This window comes from Aphis gossypii, chromosome 2 (assembly GCF_020184175.1).
Source record: "Aphis gossypii isolate Hap1 chromosome 2, ASM2018417v2, whole genome shotgun sequence".
Lineage (NCBI taxonomy): Eukaryota > Metazoa > Arthropoda > Insecta > Hemiptera > Aphididae > Aphis > Aphis gossypii.
In genome coordinates, this window is record NC_065531.1 from 70,049,116 (window position 1) to 70,067,809 (window position 18,694).

At 27.3% G+C, this 18,694-nt stretch overlaps 1 protein-coding gene and 2 long non-coding RNA genes across 3 annotated transcripts; 2 read left to right on the forward strand and 1 right to left on the reverse strand.

The window, feature by feature from the left end:
* Nucleotides 1-3,011: 3,011 nt before the first annotated feature.
* On the reverse strand, nt 3,012-5,739 carry LOC126550502 (uncharacterized). Its single transcript, XM_050202266.1, has 3 exons — nt 3,977-5,739; nt 3,231-3,687; nt 3,012-3,151 (listed from the first exon to the last, which is right to left on the reverse strand). The coding sequence occupies exons 1-2, from the start codon at nt 4,741-4,743 to the stop codon at nt 3,666-3,668; spliced, it is 789 nt and encodes a 262-aa protein (XP_050058223.1). The 5' UTR covers nt 4,744-5,739; the 3' UTR covers nt 3,012-3,151; nt 3,231-3,665.
* A 7,566-nt stretch (nt 5,740-13,305) lies between these two features.
* On the forward strand, nt 13,306-16,439 carry LOC126550507 (uncharacterized). The gene is made up of 3 exons (XR_007604633.1): nt 13,306-13,592; nt 15,301-15,477; nt 15,565-16,439. It is a non-coding gene; the product is annotated as an uncharacterized LOC126550507 (long non-coding RNA).
* A 558-nt stretch (nt 16,440-16,997) lies between these two features.
* LOC126550505 (uncharacterized) lies at nt 16,998-17,982 on the forward strand. The gene is made up of 3 exons (XR_007604630.1): nt 16,998-17,131; nt 17,535-17,620; nt 17,715-17,982. It is a non-coding gene; the product is annotated as an uncharacterized LOC126550505 (long non-coding RNA).
* Nucleotides 17,983-18,694: the final 712 nt, after the last annotated feature.

The following is an 18,694-nucleotide window of genomic DNA, read 5'->3' on the forward strand; positions in this document are numbered from 1 at the left end:
GACTATTTAAATTCAAAAAATAATGATAACACCATTACATGTCTGGCGAACTTTACGTGTTTAAAAATAAATAATTTAGTATTTTAAGTTTTAACCTCCCAACCTTTCTAATTTTTTCAATATATTCAATGTAGCTTTTTAATAATCGTAATAATGTTTAAAATTGCTTACTCAAACAAAAATAAAGATAATAAAAACAGTTTTCGGAATTATTATTTCTGTTATAGGTTCATGTGCCAATAATAAGACCTAAGTACTTATTATAATAGTTTAGCAATAATGAATAAGTTATCTATTTTTAAGTGCCAGTAAGAATGAACAGTATACAAACCTGACTTAATCTTTTGAACTAGGTAAGAAAAATTTTATCAGATTTATATAACTTTAATAATTATTATTTTTTATAGAGCACTGTTGTGGTAATTTAGTTGATGCACTTCAATCTTTTATCAAAAGTTTTACAAAAAAAAAAATATATATACATACATAGTTCTATAATAATATACCTATACTTACTGCATGTGTTTGAAAACGAAAAAATAAAAATCACTTATTATATAAAAGTTTAGTGATTTCATATATAAATAAGTAAAAAGATTTATTTTAGAATATTTATTATTACAATAATATAAATATGACGAATCGCATAATGTATTAACATTAATACCTACTTGTTTATTTAAAACATAATTTTCTCGAATTTTTACTATTTTTTTTATGGTATTATGAATACTATATATTTAAATTCTTGAGATATTTTTATACTATTTAAGGAAAGTTCTGTGGTCAAATAAATTTTTTTAATGAGAACCACTTTTTTAAAATGGATCTTTACGCAAAAACCAGCTTTTGCAGACAAAATCGATTTTGGTTTTTTCTTATAATTCAAAAATTAATAGTTTTAGGGTTAAAAGTTTCACTAGTATTTATATAGATAAGCATTTTCTAAACATAATATAAATTTTAAAATATTTTGGTTTTTTTATTGTTCTTTATTTTTATTTATCTATTATAATATTTTAAAATAACGTATATACCTAACAAAGAAAATGTAATACACGATTTATTATATAAATATATTATACATATATTTTTTTTTTAATAAAAATTAAAAATAAAATTTATCATAAAGCCTCGTACATTTTTTGTGACCAATTGAAGCTCACACTTTGACGATATTTTATTATGTGAATATGTGAAATAATGATTTTTGTTCTTTTTTTGTTACTCAAAAAATATTAAAACCTGAAGAACTTATAACATTATACAAAATACTAATACTTAAATTTATCATTCTCTATATACATTAACATTTTTAAAATAATCATAGAATAACTTTCTGTTATTTCTAGTTATTTAACATTTTATAAATTGTTATCGTTTTTATTTTAAACAGAAAAAAAGTTGTTTTCTTAGTTAATATAATATATTATGTAATAATATTCAAATCACAATTATTAGCCAATATCTTATAATTTTATTTAGTTTATATAAGTTAAATTTCCACCCGTATTATAAATTATTTTTTGTATAATTATTTCAATATCTTTTTATAGTTTATTACTCATAGTTATTTATAAGATAGGTATAGATCTGTACATAATATATTTTAATCTATTTATTTATATTATTGTCTGATGGCTGTTATTCAGATAAATTTAACTTAAACTCTAAAGTAAATAGATAGTTAGTTTTTTTCGTTCAGTTAGTGACGTTTTATGAAATTTAATGTTATCTAAATATTATTATATGTCTTAATTTAATGCAATTTATTGTCATTTAATTCTTATTTCTGTTCGCGTAATAAGGAAATTCAGATTTTTCATATCCATTCACTATATTGAATTTGATTTCACTCGAAATTGTACACATTCTTTTCGTATACAGTATACATAACATACTATTTATAGGTACATTTACTTTTTATTATTTTATCTATGAAAAAAATAAGTATGGTTGACGATTGTAGTGCATATTTGTATCCTATATAATACTTCGATAGGTATTTCCGTAGCCTACAAAATGCAATGTTATATAGGTAGTAGATATAATGTTATACATTTATTTATCAACAATATATAACGGACTCGATCCATGGAAATAAATGCCACTGTAGGAATATGTGACGCACAAGACCAGTGCTTGTGTTATTATATCATTGATTATAATATGATTTATGCTAACTGCAGCGTTCTGATAAATAATTGGATAACTGCAGTGAACGATATGATAATATGTTGATACAAATTATTCAATAGGTATACTAAAATAATTACACTGCAATAAAATGTTATATACGCGTACTTATACAATATAAACGAGTTTATAAATACAGTAACGTTATTATCAATTTTAAAAAATTAACGTAATATTCAATATATTGCACGTAATTATACTATGTATAGGTACCTAAGCATATACGTTCTCATTATTTAAGAAACATAATTACATCGGTTATCGTTATTGCGCCGTTATAACATGGGTACGTATTTATTGTATATTATTATCATTAATTTTTCATGATAACTAGATAATAACTCATTTCAAATATTATAATACATCTTTATATAATTATAAATAACGATTTAAATCACATATTATACATGTATGTTCCGCAATGCTTATATTATTATAATATTCTTCGTAGGTACTTGCCGTCTTCGTAGTTTGTGCGGTCATTTTATGTTTGTTTGCTATGTACAACGATCGTCGTGCGGAGAATAACACAACTATAGCTATAATTCAATTTAATGCGAAGTATATTACAATAATTTAAGGTATACCTAGAGAATTTATGTACATATTAAAGTGCTGTTAACAAGTACAGTTTAATTAATTCATAAAAAATAAATTGATGATTTCTTCTGCTTTTTTTGTATTGTGATTATCAAATATCAATCTATTACCTATGTATGATATAATGTCTATACAACTTTTATGACATTTAATATGCGTACTGTTTTGCTATGTATGGCTATTTTAATGTTACCTATATATTATGTACAACTATATAATATATTAATATGTATAATGTATTAATGTATATAAATAAATACATATTATACATATAATAAATACAATACTGTGGCGGTATATATCTACAAATTTCACAGTCTCAATACAGTCTTCACTCTTCGCAGTATTAAAGAACCTATAACAAACCGTACATTTAATAATTGTTCAATTTTAAAAGCATAAAGCTTTAAAACGTATAATATTTATATACAAACATGCAGAACGTTAACGATGTATGCGATAACGCCGAGAACAAGACTCTGTCTTCGTCCTCTGAGGCCTTAATAACGGAACCTTTAATGAAACCGGAAGATGAACAAACGAAAGAAGTCTCTGCAGATAGTGAAAATGTAACAACAATAAAACGACCCTACGGATCGATGCCAAATATATCGGCACCAATAACAAATGGTGGCGATACCGCCGCGATCGAAGCACCGGCTGCCGTTGCAGTACAGCAGGTTTCCGCCAAACCGCTTGAACATTGCCCGGGATCGATTGAATTAGCCAACTACGTCGGACCGGAAATGCAGTATTACGTTGGTTTGGTGAACGCGGAAGTGATGGTGCCACCAGCTGCCGCGGGAGAAGACGAGATCCGATTGCCGTCCGTCACATCCGATCCGCAGTTAATATATGAATTGACTAAATTATTTTAGTCGAATAAGTTTCCTAACAAATTAAAATTTACAAAATTATTAAAATTAATTGATTTAAGAATGTATAAGTACAACTGTACATTATTCATTATGTAACAATTTCTATGATAACTATCATATTTTTAAACATTGTAATAATATAGGTATGACTAAATTATTTTAGTCGAATAAGTTTCGTAACAAATAAAAATTCACAAAATTATTAAAATCAATTGATTTAAGAATGTATACTGTACAACTGTACAAGTATATAAAATTTTATAAGAAATAAATTATATGTTAGAACAATGTAAAAACTTTACAGTCTATTTTCAATACTACCGCGGACCATATAAATCACGCAGCGCCGCAGCAAAAGACTCGACGGGTGAATTTCTTCGCCCGCTTCCACGACGAGGTATGCTTGATTTTTACCGGAGTAACTTCTGTATAGGCTCTGTCCTTGCAGTTGTACTACGCCTGTCAGCGAGTCATTTGACACTGGCATCGGAGTAATGCATTCGATTTCGGCAGTCTTGTAAAATACTTTATCCGTGTAATGGATAGCTATGTTCGGCATGGAACACCATAATCTCGGCCGACGACCGTCGAAAATTCGGAACTTCGCAGCATCCGATTCGCCCGAGCCGTCGTGTTTTGGTTGTGCTACAGAAACCGGCGGATCGGATGTGACGGACGGCGATCGGATCTCGTCTTCTCCCGTGGCAGCTGGTGACACCATCACTTCCGCGTTCACCAAACCAACGTAATACTGCATTTCCGGTCTGACGTAGTTGGCTAATTCTGTCGATCCCGGGCAATGTTCAAGCGGTTTGGCGGAAACCTGCTGTACTGCAACGGCAGCCGGTGCTTCGATCGCGGCGGTGTCGCCATCATTTGTTATTGACGCCGATATATTTGGCATCGATCCGTAAGGTCGTTTTATTGTTGTTACATTTTCACTATCTGCAGAGACTTCTTTGGTTTGCCCATTTTCCGGTTTCATTAAACATTCCGTAATCAAGGCCTCTGAGGACGAAGACAGAGTTTTTTTCTCGGCGTTATCCGATTTGACGTTCACGTTCTGCATCTTTGTATATAAATATTATACGTTTTAAAACTTTATGCGTTTGAAATTGAACAATAATTAAATGTACGGTTTGTTATAGGTACTTTAAATACTGTGAAGAGTGAAGACTGAATTGAGACTGTGAAATTTGCAGATACCGCGACAGTATTGTATTTATTTCAAAACTATATGCGGTTGGCAATAGCAACGCAAAACAGATGTTTATAGTTTTTGTAATGGAAATACATTTTTTTTCAAACAATCATAATATGAACAATTTTAAATTATTTTTAAATTTCATTTTAAGTAAATACACCACAACTCAGTATTATACACTATGATGTATATTTAATCAATGTTATTATGTAACAATACGATTATTGTACATGTACACGTTATATATGTATATATTATGTTAGTATACCTATATATTGTTATACACCTACACGCACGCTGTATAATGTACCTAGGTATCGGTCGCGATTATGTTATTTTCGGTTCACCCGACCCGTCGCCATTAATTATTTGTCCCGAAAATTGATTTATGGCGAGTGTATAATATATATACACCAGCCAGGCCATCATATATCAAGCGCATCAACTTACTCACATAACAAAAAAACGTATGTGTGTGTTACCTACGCGTGCAGGGCCTATATAATCTATGTGGCTACATCACACGCAGTATCGGTTTTGCCGCATCCGGTTATAGTGGTTATACCCGATGATCGCCGGGGGCCCTTGGATGTTTTTTTTAATATTGGTGAGAGGGGGACATAGCAAAATTAAAAAATGTATACTTAATTCACTCGTGAATCGTGACCAAAAGAAATTTCAAATTATTTTTAAATTAATGACGAAATCTGGTTTTGTTGACACATAATAATATATCGTGCATAGAATTCGAATAAGCTCTTATGACTTTAGTGCGCATTACAAGTCTTTAGTATTTCCAATATATAAGGTCTATTTTAAAGATGGGCTTCTTAACCTAAAACTCAAGAACATTTTAAAATTAGTTTGCGTATAGATTAAAATGTATAAAATGTTCAATTTTTAAACTATAAGGGTTTAAAATGTCACGTAGTTACAAAGTATTGCTCATAAATAGTTAATATTCAACCAAAAATATTTTTAATTTCTTCGAACTATTTAAAGTTTTTTATTTTAGATTTTAAGCCGAGCCATGAATATACGTATATTGATTTTACTATGTGTGTTTTTTTGTGGACGTATAGGTACACGATAAGTCGACGAAAAAATGCTTCGATTTTCAAAAATGAAGGTTTTGGATATAAAATTGGATCTAGTATCCAATACATATATATAGTGGTAAAGGGGGTCTGCAGGAGTGCAGGACCCCCCAGAAGATTATATATATATATATATAAATTTGTATTAAATACTTGTTTTTATAAAAATAAAAATAATACAAGTGGGGTAACCCGCTTGCCCATTTTATTTAGGTATATATATAGGTATTATGTGTTTAATTGTAAAAAAATTATTAAAAACATATTTTATGGTCATAGGTAATTTTGTTTAAAAGTGATTCTATATATTATTTTAGTATAATTTTTGGGCAATAAAATAATTGAATTGCAGTGTTTAATTTTTTGTGGGTTGGGGACCAATCATGAGGCTGCAGAGTGCAGGCCGACATTGATCGCACGCCACTGTTTCCACTGCTCTACAGGTTTTCCGCGTGTAGAATATAATAATAATTATAATTTATAATGTAATATATTATGATATCATAATATTGAATATTATATACACGTCGCGTACCGTCACATGACCCTATATATATGCTTAATGTGTATATTGTGTGTACGTACTCTTGTCGGTGTCGCTCGTACAATACACAATATATTATATTATTTATGAATGATAATATATGCATGCTCACCACATACACGATGTCTGTCCTTTATTGATATCTCTAAGTACAATGTACTTAGTAGGTACATACTATAGTATAACTTATAGATAAGTACAGGATAATTCTTTATGCTGTCAGCAACGGCAACTGCCTATTTTAATGAGATTTTTTGAAATTCAACTGCAAGTATATAGCTATAGATATTATAATACCTATACCTTAAATAATTCATGTGCAATGAAATTTTATAAAGCATTTTGAAACGTGAGCATTCATCTTTTAGTTATAATATATAATAATAGTAGATACTAAATAAAATGCACACAGTTACTTATATACAATATAGAGGTTAGAACTTAGAAGTATACAGTACCATTTGTCATACTTTTTTAATCATTATATTATGGCCATATCTAGAAGTATACACTATAATAATATGTACTCTTTTATAAATTGTATATACGGTAAGTTAAACGTAATACATTTTTATTAGTTTATTACATCAACTCGTACAGTCTTACGCATCCAACCACCCCGGATGGTCGGACCCACCCATTGATTTCGGTTGACGCATATAGACCTCAAAAGTAGCCTTCGCCACGCCACTACTGCAGGGACGTCATATTATTATTACGATGTATAAATATTAAATATGTGTATAATATACACCTATTACCAATCCATATTCAATATACTCAATACATAATTATTGTTACCCTACGACAGTTTTCAGTTTTGTTTTTCTATAATAATGTATAGAAGCTATAGAAGGTATACCTTCATACAATATATGTTATTAATAGCCGAAAAAAACAAATTATTCTGTTATTTGTCATGGTAACGATAATTTGTATAACTCTTACGTCAGTTATATATTTTTTGATTTAAAAATTTTATTCTATTTTCAAAATATAATCCAGCGCGTAAAGAGACCAGCGAGAGATGACCATATTTTACTTAATGCCGGTCAACACTATGCACAATATAATAATTTAGCTTTATTAACGGCAAATTTTGTCCTATTTATACCTGTTGTAAACCGTCAATTTATATATGCCCTTGCGAAATGAGTCTACAGTACTCGATAACTATAGGTACTTATGATTAATTATTATATGTCATATTAATATTAATAGGTATAATATACGTAATAATAATATATATACCTATTATTTACATGTAAACACAATGCCACAACATTAGTCCTTGAACCTTAAGGATTTCGCTCGTCGACAGTTTTTTTTGTACTGACATGCATATAATATATCATATTATCATATATTATGAACATATTAAACATCAGTACATTGTAGTACTTGACTTAAGTGGACTATATTTTATAACAGATTTGTCAAACGCGTTGTCTTCACTATTTTGCAGTTCACTGCCACTTTTTTAGAGCGTTGACAAATTAGAAAAAATAAATAGAAAAAAGGAAAATGGAGTTTTTATTTTGTGTCATAATTGTATATAATATGACACATGTACTTATATTGTGCTTTCCTAGTGATAAATATTATACCTATATTTTTTTCTAACCCTCGTAGTATTTTATATTCAATATTTTGGCTAAGTGTTAGTACTTTACGTTTAAAATGACTACTTTATAATACATAGTATAGAGTGTAAGTCTATACAGTATACAATATGAGTGGTCTTTGGTATAAACCAATGATTGGTAAGTAAATTTTATTGGAGTCCTAAAGGTTAAAATAATAAAACAATGAGGTCCAGTGAATAAAATCTTTGTATTTGAAAAATAGCAGTACAAAAATAAAAATAATTATCTAGTAGGTAATTATACAAATTAAAATATTACAAAATTAGGTAAATAATTATAATTTTGTATGATATATAATAACAATAATTTATCAATTAATTTAATGCGAACAATTGTATTTCTTTTCCTTATCCAGGTTTTTGAAATCGGGAACTCGTGGAGGAGAACAGCTTATGCGAAATGTGTCCTTAAGGTGAGAGTCTGTTAATTTTACATCAATAAAATCATAATAAAACCTGACCGATAAAATATTATATAGGATATACATATATACTATTAGAGTAAATAACATAATCAAGTACAATGTGCAGTTGACTGGTAGACTCATGAAGTTATATGCAACTATTTCTTTGGTTCATTTGCAATAATTATGCATATTTTATTATAATATTGTTATAACATCAACAGGTTAATATAAACCTAATATGCAGATAGATACTACTATAATTGTCTATATATGAAGGATATCTGTATGGTACGTACATTATCAATGGGTTGATACTTGATACCCATCTCTATTTGTATAATGTCTATATTTGTCTATATACCTTACTTATATATAGAAGTCCGGTCTTTACAATACAGCAACTATATATAGTATAATAATATTTTTATATTTATTCGAAGTTTACACTGTATAATATATTATTATGTAGATACTTCGTATTGATCGTTCAACCCTCTCCCTTTCCTTTCAACCAGTCGTCAGACTCATCGGAATCCAGAATAAACACTTACATAATATTATGTATTATTATATTAAATCGTTCGATTTAGAATGATCTAGATTATTGAAAGTTGTTTTTATAATAATTATAATTTATTATAACGAAAATATATTATATTATAAGTCATATAATAAAATATAAATTAATTATTATTAATGTACCTATAATAAAATACGATTTCGTTTATCAAAATTGGTGTAAAAAATAAAAAATAACCTAAACATAAGGTCTTCGTAGAAGAAAAAGTTGTTCATGGCTGGGATATAGCTAGGTAAGTCATGGAAATTTCGTGAAGAATACAGTGTGCTATTTAAAAAAAAAATTGAAACCGCTGAAATATACTATATAAACAGGTACATATTTATAATAATAATAATAATATATTATAATATGTAAAATAAACGATAATTTGAAATCCAAATTGTTGGTTTACTACAAAATGGTTTTTGTATATATAGCTTATAAGCTTATCAGCTTATAGGATATTTATTATTAGTATATACCTATACTTGAATTATCCAATATATCTATAGGTAAATAATATTTTTGTATTTCTATAATATAGATTGTAATTTAAAGTGAAAAATAATGATTTTAATTTGAAACAATTAAACAGAAGTTTATATCACGTTAATAGAAAAAAAATAGCACTTACTCTTAAATTATATACAAAATATATCAAATATTCAAAAATATGAATTTTTTTAGAGCATATTTCAGAATTTAATAGTTTTTAGATCATATTTTACAGATTAAGGACGTAATTGGTATAATGGTATTCTTATATAGGTACATGACATATTATTTCGCTTCATTATTGTGTTATTTAAAAAAAAAAAATTTAACGCAAAATTTTGTAAAAATAAATATAAATATTTTGTCAACTTAAGTAAGTACAAAAAATAAATACTCAAATTCTATACCTACCTGATAATTATTATTCTACAATATATTATGTTATATTATAGCCTGTATAGGTACTTGAACAGTATTATAATAACCTTCTAAAAAATATTATTGCATAAGTTACGCTATTACGTAATGATACTATAAAACTATGTTTTGCTCAATTGCAATTTAAACCTGAAAGTTAATCCAAATAAGACGTCTGCAGGTATCATAATTATTATTATATTATTTTATCTACTTCGCACCTGATTAAATTTCATAGTAAATTGTGTGGTACTTGCTATTTTATATTTTTATAGTGACAATACATTATGTTAAGTAAATATAAAATAATGAGCAAACATATTAATACTATATGCATGGATAAAGTACCTATTATATATAGGTTCTTGGAAGTCAGAATCATAATAATTTGTATTAGTCTTATTTGAGTTATAAGATAAAAAATATTTTAATTAAGTTATATTTGTATTTAACCATTTACTAAGAAACTAATAATTAAAACTAAATTTATATTCTTCGACTGAAATTTCAATAATTCAAATTATATAAAGAGTTCGTAATCAAATAAACGAATATGTTTTAAGGGGCTCATTCTTCTCGAAGAATAAATTAAAATTAAAAAAATAGTATACAACTTCAATTACTTCACTTAAACAAAATAAAAAAAACACAGTTATTAATTTAAACAAAAAATATTTAAACAGCCACCCAGTAATCAATTTATCAATATTACACACATTTTTAATTTTTAATTATTTTAATATATACATTTTATATACCTATGATGTATAATGGCTATTTATAGTAATTAGATTGGATAAAACATATTTCTCATATCTGAAGATAAAATTAAAGCGTACCTATGCGAAATTTTTGCTGGTTTACTGACAGACAGTAAAATATAAAGGATCACGATTGATACATCACACACACCTTATAAATACTAAGATAATGTTTTAGATGAAACTGAAAAAATATATTTAAAAATAACAAGCGTATCTACTACCATCAAATATAATTTTTGTATTTTCATTAAATATTAGACATGATAATAAATACTGTACTATAAATGAAAAAACAGTACCCAGCATACTGATAGATTAATTTGCACTTACACAATCTAGATATTATGTAAATAAAAAGCATTAGTATAAAACATAAAAAATGTAATATATATTATGTATTGTGTAATAACTTGTATTTTTTATATACCTACCTATATCAACTTAATGTAAAATTGTATTATTATAAGCATTGAAAATTACCATTTTAAAATAATAGTAATGTGTATCAAGTATTTAAATAACTTAAAAGTTTGGGTTTTGTTGAATTAAAGATAAAATAATATGTATTGTATAATATAATATCTTATTCTATTTATTCTTTTTCTTTCTTTTCGCTCTTTACAGATAACTCTACGCCATATATAAGATTAAAATATACTTGATATGAGGATTTTTTTTTTAAATAATTAAATTAATTATTTAATTAAACAAATAGTTCAAGCCACAAGGTTAAAGCAAAATTTCTAATCATATTGAAATGCTAAAATATATTCAAAACCAGGTTTTGAAATATACAGTGCATTTCTTACAAGTAGAACTTGTAGGTAAAATTTAGGTTTTATTAATTTTTCAAAGCAATTAAATACTAAACATTTAAACCTATATCTACAATTACAAATTAATTCTAAAATAAGAAATTATATTGTTAAATATTTAAGCGTTTAAACTTTTTAACAAATCTGCAGTAATCAACAAATAAATTAGTTACTATAACTATAATTTTCTAATTCACTTATATTCGTATAAATTTATAATATTTTCCCTGCTTTAAAATTAAATATTTTGAGTGATTACTCATAGGAATAGTTTTTTTAAACTCTATTCATAGATCCTGGCATTGGCATGGTCAAAAATCCCTGAATTCGTTTAACATTTTTGACTTTGTTTTTATGAGCGAGCAGAGGCCATGAAAACGTTCAAAATAGAAATTCTAAAGCAAACGTTCCAAAATGGCTATCAGCCAATTTCATTATCGAAATGGATAAATGTACTCTAAACAAAACGCCTATTTCTATATATATATTTATAGGTACATATAATATATATTTATATAGAAAAATAATATAATAACAAACATTTTGTTTAATGGAAAACTATAGTGTAACGCGATACAGCTGGTATAAATGGGCCATGGGAGCTCAAATGAGTAATAAAAAAAACTTAAAAAATTAAGTGCTATATACTAACACGTCATAAAATAATAAATACATTATACAATATAATGATAGACACAAATGTGCAACACAAATAAATATAAGATGTGGGTATAAAGACAATTTTAATACGAGTACATAATATATATGTATATAGTTAATATAGTTATTAGAGTTTACTCACAGACACAATAAAGAAACAATAAAATAAATAATTAAACACACGTTATCCTATATAATCTAAAACGTATTGCCTAAAATAATGAAATATTTATGAGTAGAATAAGAACACGAAATATATGTAAATATAAAATATAATCATATTTAAATATAAAAATTAATGACGAATAAAATTATGATACACGTCTGCCTAATGTGGTATAGATGCAAGATAAATGCAGGTGCATTCACAGATGCATGGCATCTTGTGAAAAATGGGTGTTATGGATTGCTCGAATTTCCATAGCGATTTTAGTTCGCCATATTTGACATACGAGCGTAGCAAGCAACAGCACTAAAACATTTAATTAAACGCTCGCATTTTTGGACGTGCATGTTGTAAGTTATACCTTCCCTTATACGAAACCCAAAATGTTATGGGTTAGGTAGGTAATCTATAATATTATGATAATATTTTCTGTGGTATCTATATATGATTTTGATTCCAGAATATCTATCACCTAATAATCATTTAAATATCAAATAAAACCTAAATATATCTTAAAACTTAAATATACCTAAATATCATTTTAAATTAATGACGTGGCTTATAAAATCTTAACTGGGACGGCAGTTTGTATTTTCTACATAGTAATAAATCAAAATGTACTTTTATTTGTATATATAATTAAGCATTGTAATGACCAACAACTATATGGCTAGAATTTTAAAGCATAAGCTTCTTTTTTTATGTATATTATTTTATGTAATGCTTTTTTTTTAGTTATTTCAGCTGTAGAATTGTTGTATGTTTATTATGCTAATAAAGTAATAATAAAAAAAAAAAATATTAATTAATGTAAAAACCCAGAATGCAGATATGCAGATATTGAATTATTATTGTTTTCGTTATCGGGTTGTTTATTAAATATATTATAGATTGTCGATCTACATATTATCTACAGCCTGCTGCCTGTAGTACCTATACTATCAGTATGCCTACAACGTCGATATCGATCATTTCAAAATTTAAGATTTAGTATTGTAATTTGAAATCTCATGTATGAAGTACCTACCTATATGCACCGATCACTTCAGTGGATGTAAAGAGCTCGTTTTCTATGTTAAATGTTAAGTATTCTGTCGGACAATAGAGTCAGTTACACTACTGCAAATCAAAGGAAATACACGGTAATTAAGTAATTCTTTTTTTAATTTAAATGAATTTTTAAATTTTTTTATTAAATTTATAACTATAGTTCATGTTCATTTTTTGTCATTTTTTTATATTTTTCTTTTTAAAACAATCGTGTTTTTTTTTAGTTGCTTATTATGCTATAAAATCCGAGCCCTAGTATAATGGCTATATTAAATATTTACCAAAAACATTTTTAATATTTCTCAAACCTAAGATACGTTTAATAAGGCTATATTATTCTTATAAACGTATAAGATATAATTAAACCTTATTACACGCGCGACGTTTGCAGGTTGTTTATACTTACTATAGTTATTTGCATATTATTTGTACTGGTGAATCATTATCATAATGCTATTAAGTTTTAAACATAAAAAAAAAATAAATAATTGGATCATTTATATCGAGCAAAACAGTTAAAACTAAAATAATATACCTAGAGGTGAAAATGTCATTAAAAGTTTTTCATATCATCCCTACAAAATTACTGGATTCGATTCGCGAGTTTTCTTAATATATACCTATCGAAATGTTTCTCTTTTGTTTTAACATTTAATATTTTACGATATATATAGGTACTCAGACTTCGGAATAATACTTAAATAGTTATTGTTAAAAATTGGGTACCAATTATAAAATATAAAGTTGCCAATTTATTTTTTATTATAGTTTATTGCATTGTATTGAAATACGTTTACAAATAGGAAATTTAACACGTTTATTGCTTATATTGATTAATTTTGTTTAACGAGTGCTTATATATATATTTCACGTTCTTTTATTCGCGGAACTCGTGAAATAATACACAGAGTGATCTATTCAACGTAAGGCTTTCATTATTTAAAAAATTATTAACGTTATAGAAAGTATTCTTAAGACAAATTTTTCTAAAACTTTAAATGGTAGGTATTGTAACTAATAAATAACTTGTCCAAAATTTAGTTTTTATACCTACATTAAATAATACATCGATTAATTTTCTGTTACATAATATGAATATAGTAATTCAGAAAAATAAAAATAAATAATTTCAATCATATAACGATAAAACTTCAATTTATTTTTCTAAAATATTGTTATGAAGCGAAATTTGTCAAAAGAAATATTTTCAAAAACGTTAATGGTCTCTGAAATAATGAGTGTCTTAACTTAGATGGATCACTCCGTATACATCTTTTACGTGTTTTACAATTAATAATGTTATCTCGTCGACTGCAAAAGTACAATATATATATATATGTTATTACTGTAGGATATAATATAATACAATAATAATTTACTACCTAATCGTTATATTATATAATATTTTACGTCGGCCATCACTGAAAAAAAATTTCTTAATTCTTTCATTTATATATACATACCAAAAGTGTGTAAATTGGTATAATTTGTTATGTATTATTACAAACATGTATGAATACCGCACAATTATATTATTTATAAATTATATTATATAATACATTATTTTCGAAGAGATATACGGTACTAAATTGTAATGAGAATTCGATCGTATGTAATTAATGAAACGTGAAATGCGTTTAATACAAAAATTTGGTTGAATTTTCATTGTAAAATTGTTATACATTATAATATTGTTATAATTAAGCTGTCTATTGATGAATAATAAGCTAATCGGTAATCAGGTTAAAGCTGGTTATAGTAGTTTTTTGAGTTTTTAAAAATGTTTCAAAATTTAAGCAGGCCAATTTTTCTCCGTCGTAGTAATTACCTACATGTATTTTATGTGTAAAGTTTTAACTTTATACATGAGCTGACGGAACGTTTGTAAATTGATATAGCAGGATACGACGCAGAAAAATATAGGGGTGCCAAAGTACTCGCTCTGTCATCCTTCAAATAGCACGCTTGATATGGCTGGTAATGTATTATAATATATTTATGATATATCGTACATTTCCTACTTCTATTTTTAACTCAAATGTCGTTTACTTCTGACTTTTTCAGATAAAATTATTATTAGCTATATACATACTATGCATCGCCATCACCGTTCATTCATTATAGTTATACCTATAATGTATCACGTGTTTTCCAAAAACTGAGTTGGTCATCGGCACCTATACTATACTGTTTAGGGTCGAAAAAATAAATTTCAAATTTATACCTAATGGGTAAGATTTTGTTGTCAATATAGTGTGAAAAAATAAGTTATCACTGAAATATTTTGTAAAATTCTATCCAGTATCGTTATAATTTACATTCATTTATCATATGTTACTATTGTAATAAAAACAAAATTATTTCTTTAGATAGACGATTTTTTTTTCGAGGAACAGACACATTCGTTGAAGAAGTCTCGACGTATTTTAATACTTGCAGGTACTGTGATAAACATCATTTTAATAATATTATTACCTATATATTTATTGTACAATGTATAAACTTGTATTGCGTCTTATGATATAAATCGTATCGAACTGCCGTGCGCACGTCATAATATAAGCGTTTATTATACACTGTACTACAATATATGGCAATCTGGTCACGTACGCAATACATCGTGCTATGATATTATAAATTACGTCTTATGATATAGGTAGGTACAGATAGCCAGTGGCTTAAGTATAAAAATTCTGATTCGAAACGAAAAACTTAAAGGGTCCTTCTCCTTCTCGAAATGAATTTATAAAATACAAATGGAAGTTAACATGTTTTAAATGAGCACCCCAAGTTACGAATTTCTATACCAAAATTTCACAAGATTATGTTATCATTATATTGGTGTATTTTAAAGGTCAGTTAAAACAGTTTAAATTTTACTTTAAACCAGCTTTTAAATTCTCAAAGTTGTCAACAATTATTGTGTAACGTCCACGAGTTCTACTTCTCTTATCATTATTTTTTTTTTTAATTTTCAACACAAATATTTTTTGCTGATAATAAAAAAAATCAGTATTTAGAAAGGCCCCACATATACTTAGGTTCTAATGCAGCTCCATTTCACGAATTTCTGTATTTACTCCACTGCAGATTGCAGTGTTATAGTGCATATAATCGTATTTTTTTTCTTAAACTATATATATTTGTGGATATTTTTTCATATTATACTTACAGATAATGTTCTTACCATCAAGTTTCATTATAAGTCGATTTACTCTAATTTTTAAACTAACAAGTACACGTGATCTACTGAGCGTAAATTTGCTGTTAGGTACCTATACTTGTATAAGACGGAGAGAACATATATGACGCCATCGTCCTCTATATCTGTTGGTTATCTGTTATTTATAATATAAAAACAAAACCTAAAATTACAATATTATTATTATTATTTTATTTCGGTAGAAGCTGGTAGGACAGGTATATAGGTATATAAAAATCAATACATATACCAAATCTATGGAAAGAACAATATATATAACTATAGTTATTTTTCAGCACTATATATAGTGTTGAAAAGCTCTCGGACATAAACACGCAGTTCAACTGCCTTTAAAAAACCATACTTGAACATAAACGATTGACTGTATTACAGAGAAAGTTACAGATATACATATGGCAATACACCCAGGTGCAGTATATAAATATAAAATGTCATTCTTGCGCGCACACTGTCAATCACGCGTCAATATAGAATCCATTTGCATACATTAAAAAAAACAGTCGCGTTTTATATGATTACCGGCAATATAATATATACCGTATACCTACGTATACATTATATATATAGAAACGTGTAGTTATCTAAAGAATGTTCTTGTTGTAAAGATCGTATAATATATATAGGTACCTATATATCACATGCATGTAGTACCTATATGTATACACATAACGTATAGGCATGTCAACTATACACATAATAATCGTATAATATTAACCTCTATATCTCTCTCTCTCTATAGAAACGAGATTACACATATTATAGACATTTACCTACCTATATAATATATACTCGACATTCGCTATATTTACAGCCGTTATTTGCACTGATTTCTTGAAGTTTCCAGTTTCGTTGCTTGCAAGATTTGGCGAGGCCGGCAATGATAACCGTCATACCTAGGTACTATATGTATAATGCAATGTAATATTATTATCGTCATTTACGCACGAATATGGAAAAACTATATAGATATTTTACAAATCTGCCCGTGCAGTGAACACCGTTGTATCATATGGTTTTGGTCGCGGCGAATCAACAATTTAAGTACTATTTTAACGTTGCATAAATGGAGCTAACAATGTTTCTTGTCGACGTCTCGAGGAAAACAAATCACAGACCGCAATATTAAGAGTAGGTACTCGTATTACATATAATTAAATTCAGAAATCGGAAGCTTTTGACATGAAATTTAGGGAGAAAACCGCCAAATAGTATACGATGATTCTATTATACGCGTCTACGCGTCTATTATTATTATTGCATAATTGATGACTCTATACCGTTAACTATATTATATAGTTACCTAAGTATATTTTATACTATATGCACTGTAGTAGGTATACTAAATAATATATAGTCATAAGTTTATTATAGCTCTAGTTAAATCAATTAAGATATAATATCAATTAAAATAAATTTATCGTAGGCATATTACACTCTTTTCGAAAACGAACACAGTAAACAGGCTTCCACGAGAACGTGGGTATCGACTATCGGGTGCGACGCTTCGCTATCTGCTCTGCCGGTCCGATAAACCAAAACAAACACTCCGAACCGAATCATTACGTACATAATATTATACGTACGCATACGCATATACACGCACACGTGTGTTATTTTAGTTTATACATATAAAGGGGACGGCCGACGTCGATGGTTTGGCTTGGGGTCTGTTTGACAGATTTAGTGATAACCTCACCCCAGTGTAGTGTTTAGAATAGGATAAGATAAGACCGTACGTTTCATACAATAATGTAGTATTTATATTATATACTCTAAACGGTGTGCTATGTACATTATATAACATTATGAATAACATATAATGTTTTGTACTTTTAGAGCGTATAAAATGTACCCATCATGTATATACATTATATCTACAATGTACGAGCAGTACTTCGCACGTATTTATATTATGTATAGGTATTTTACGCATTAAATTGTGTGTTTGACGGGCCTCAATTTACATTAATA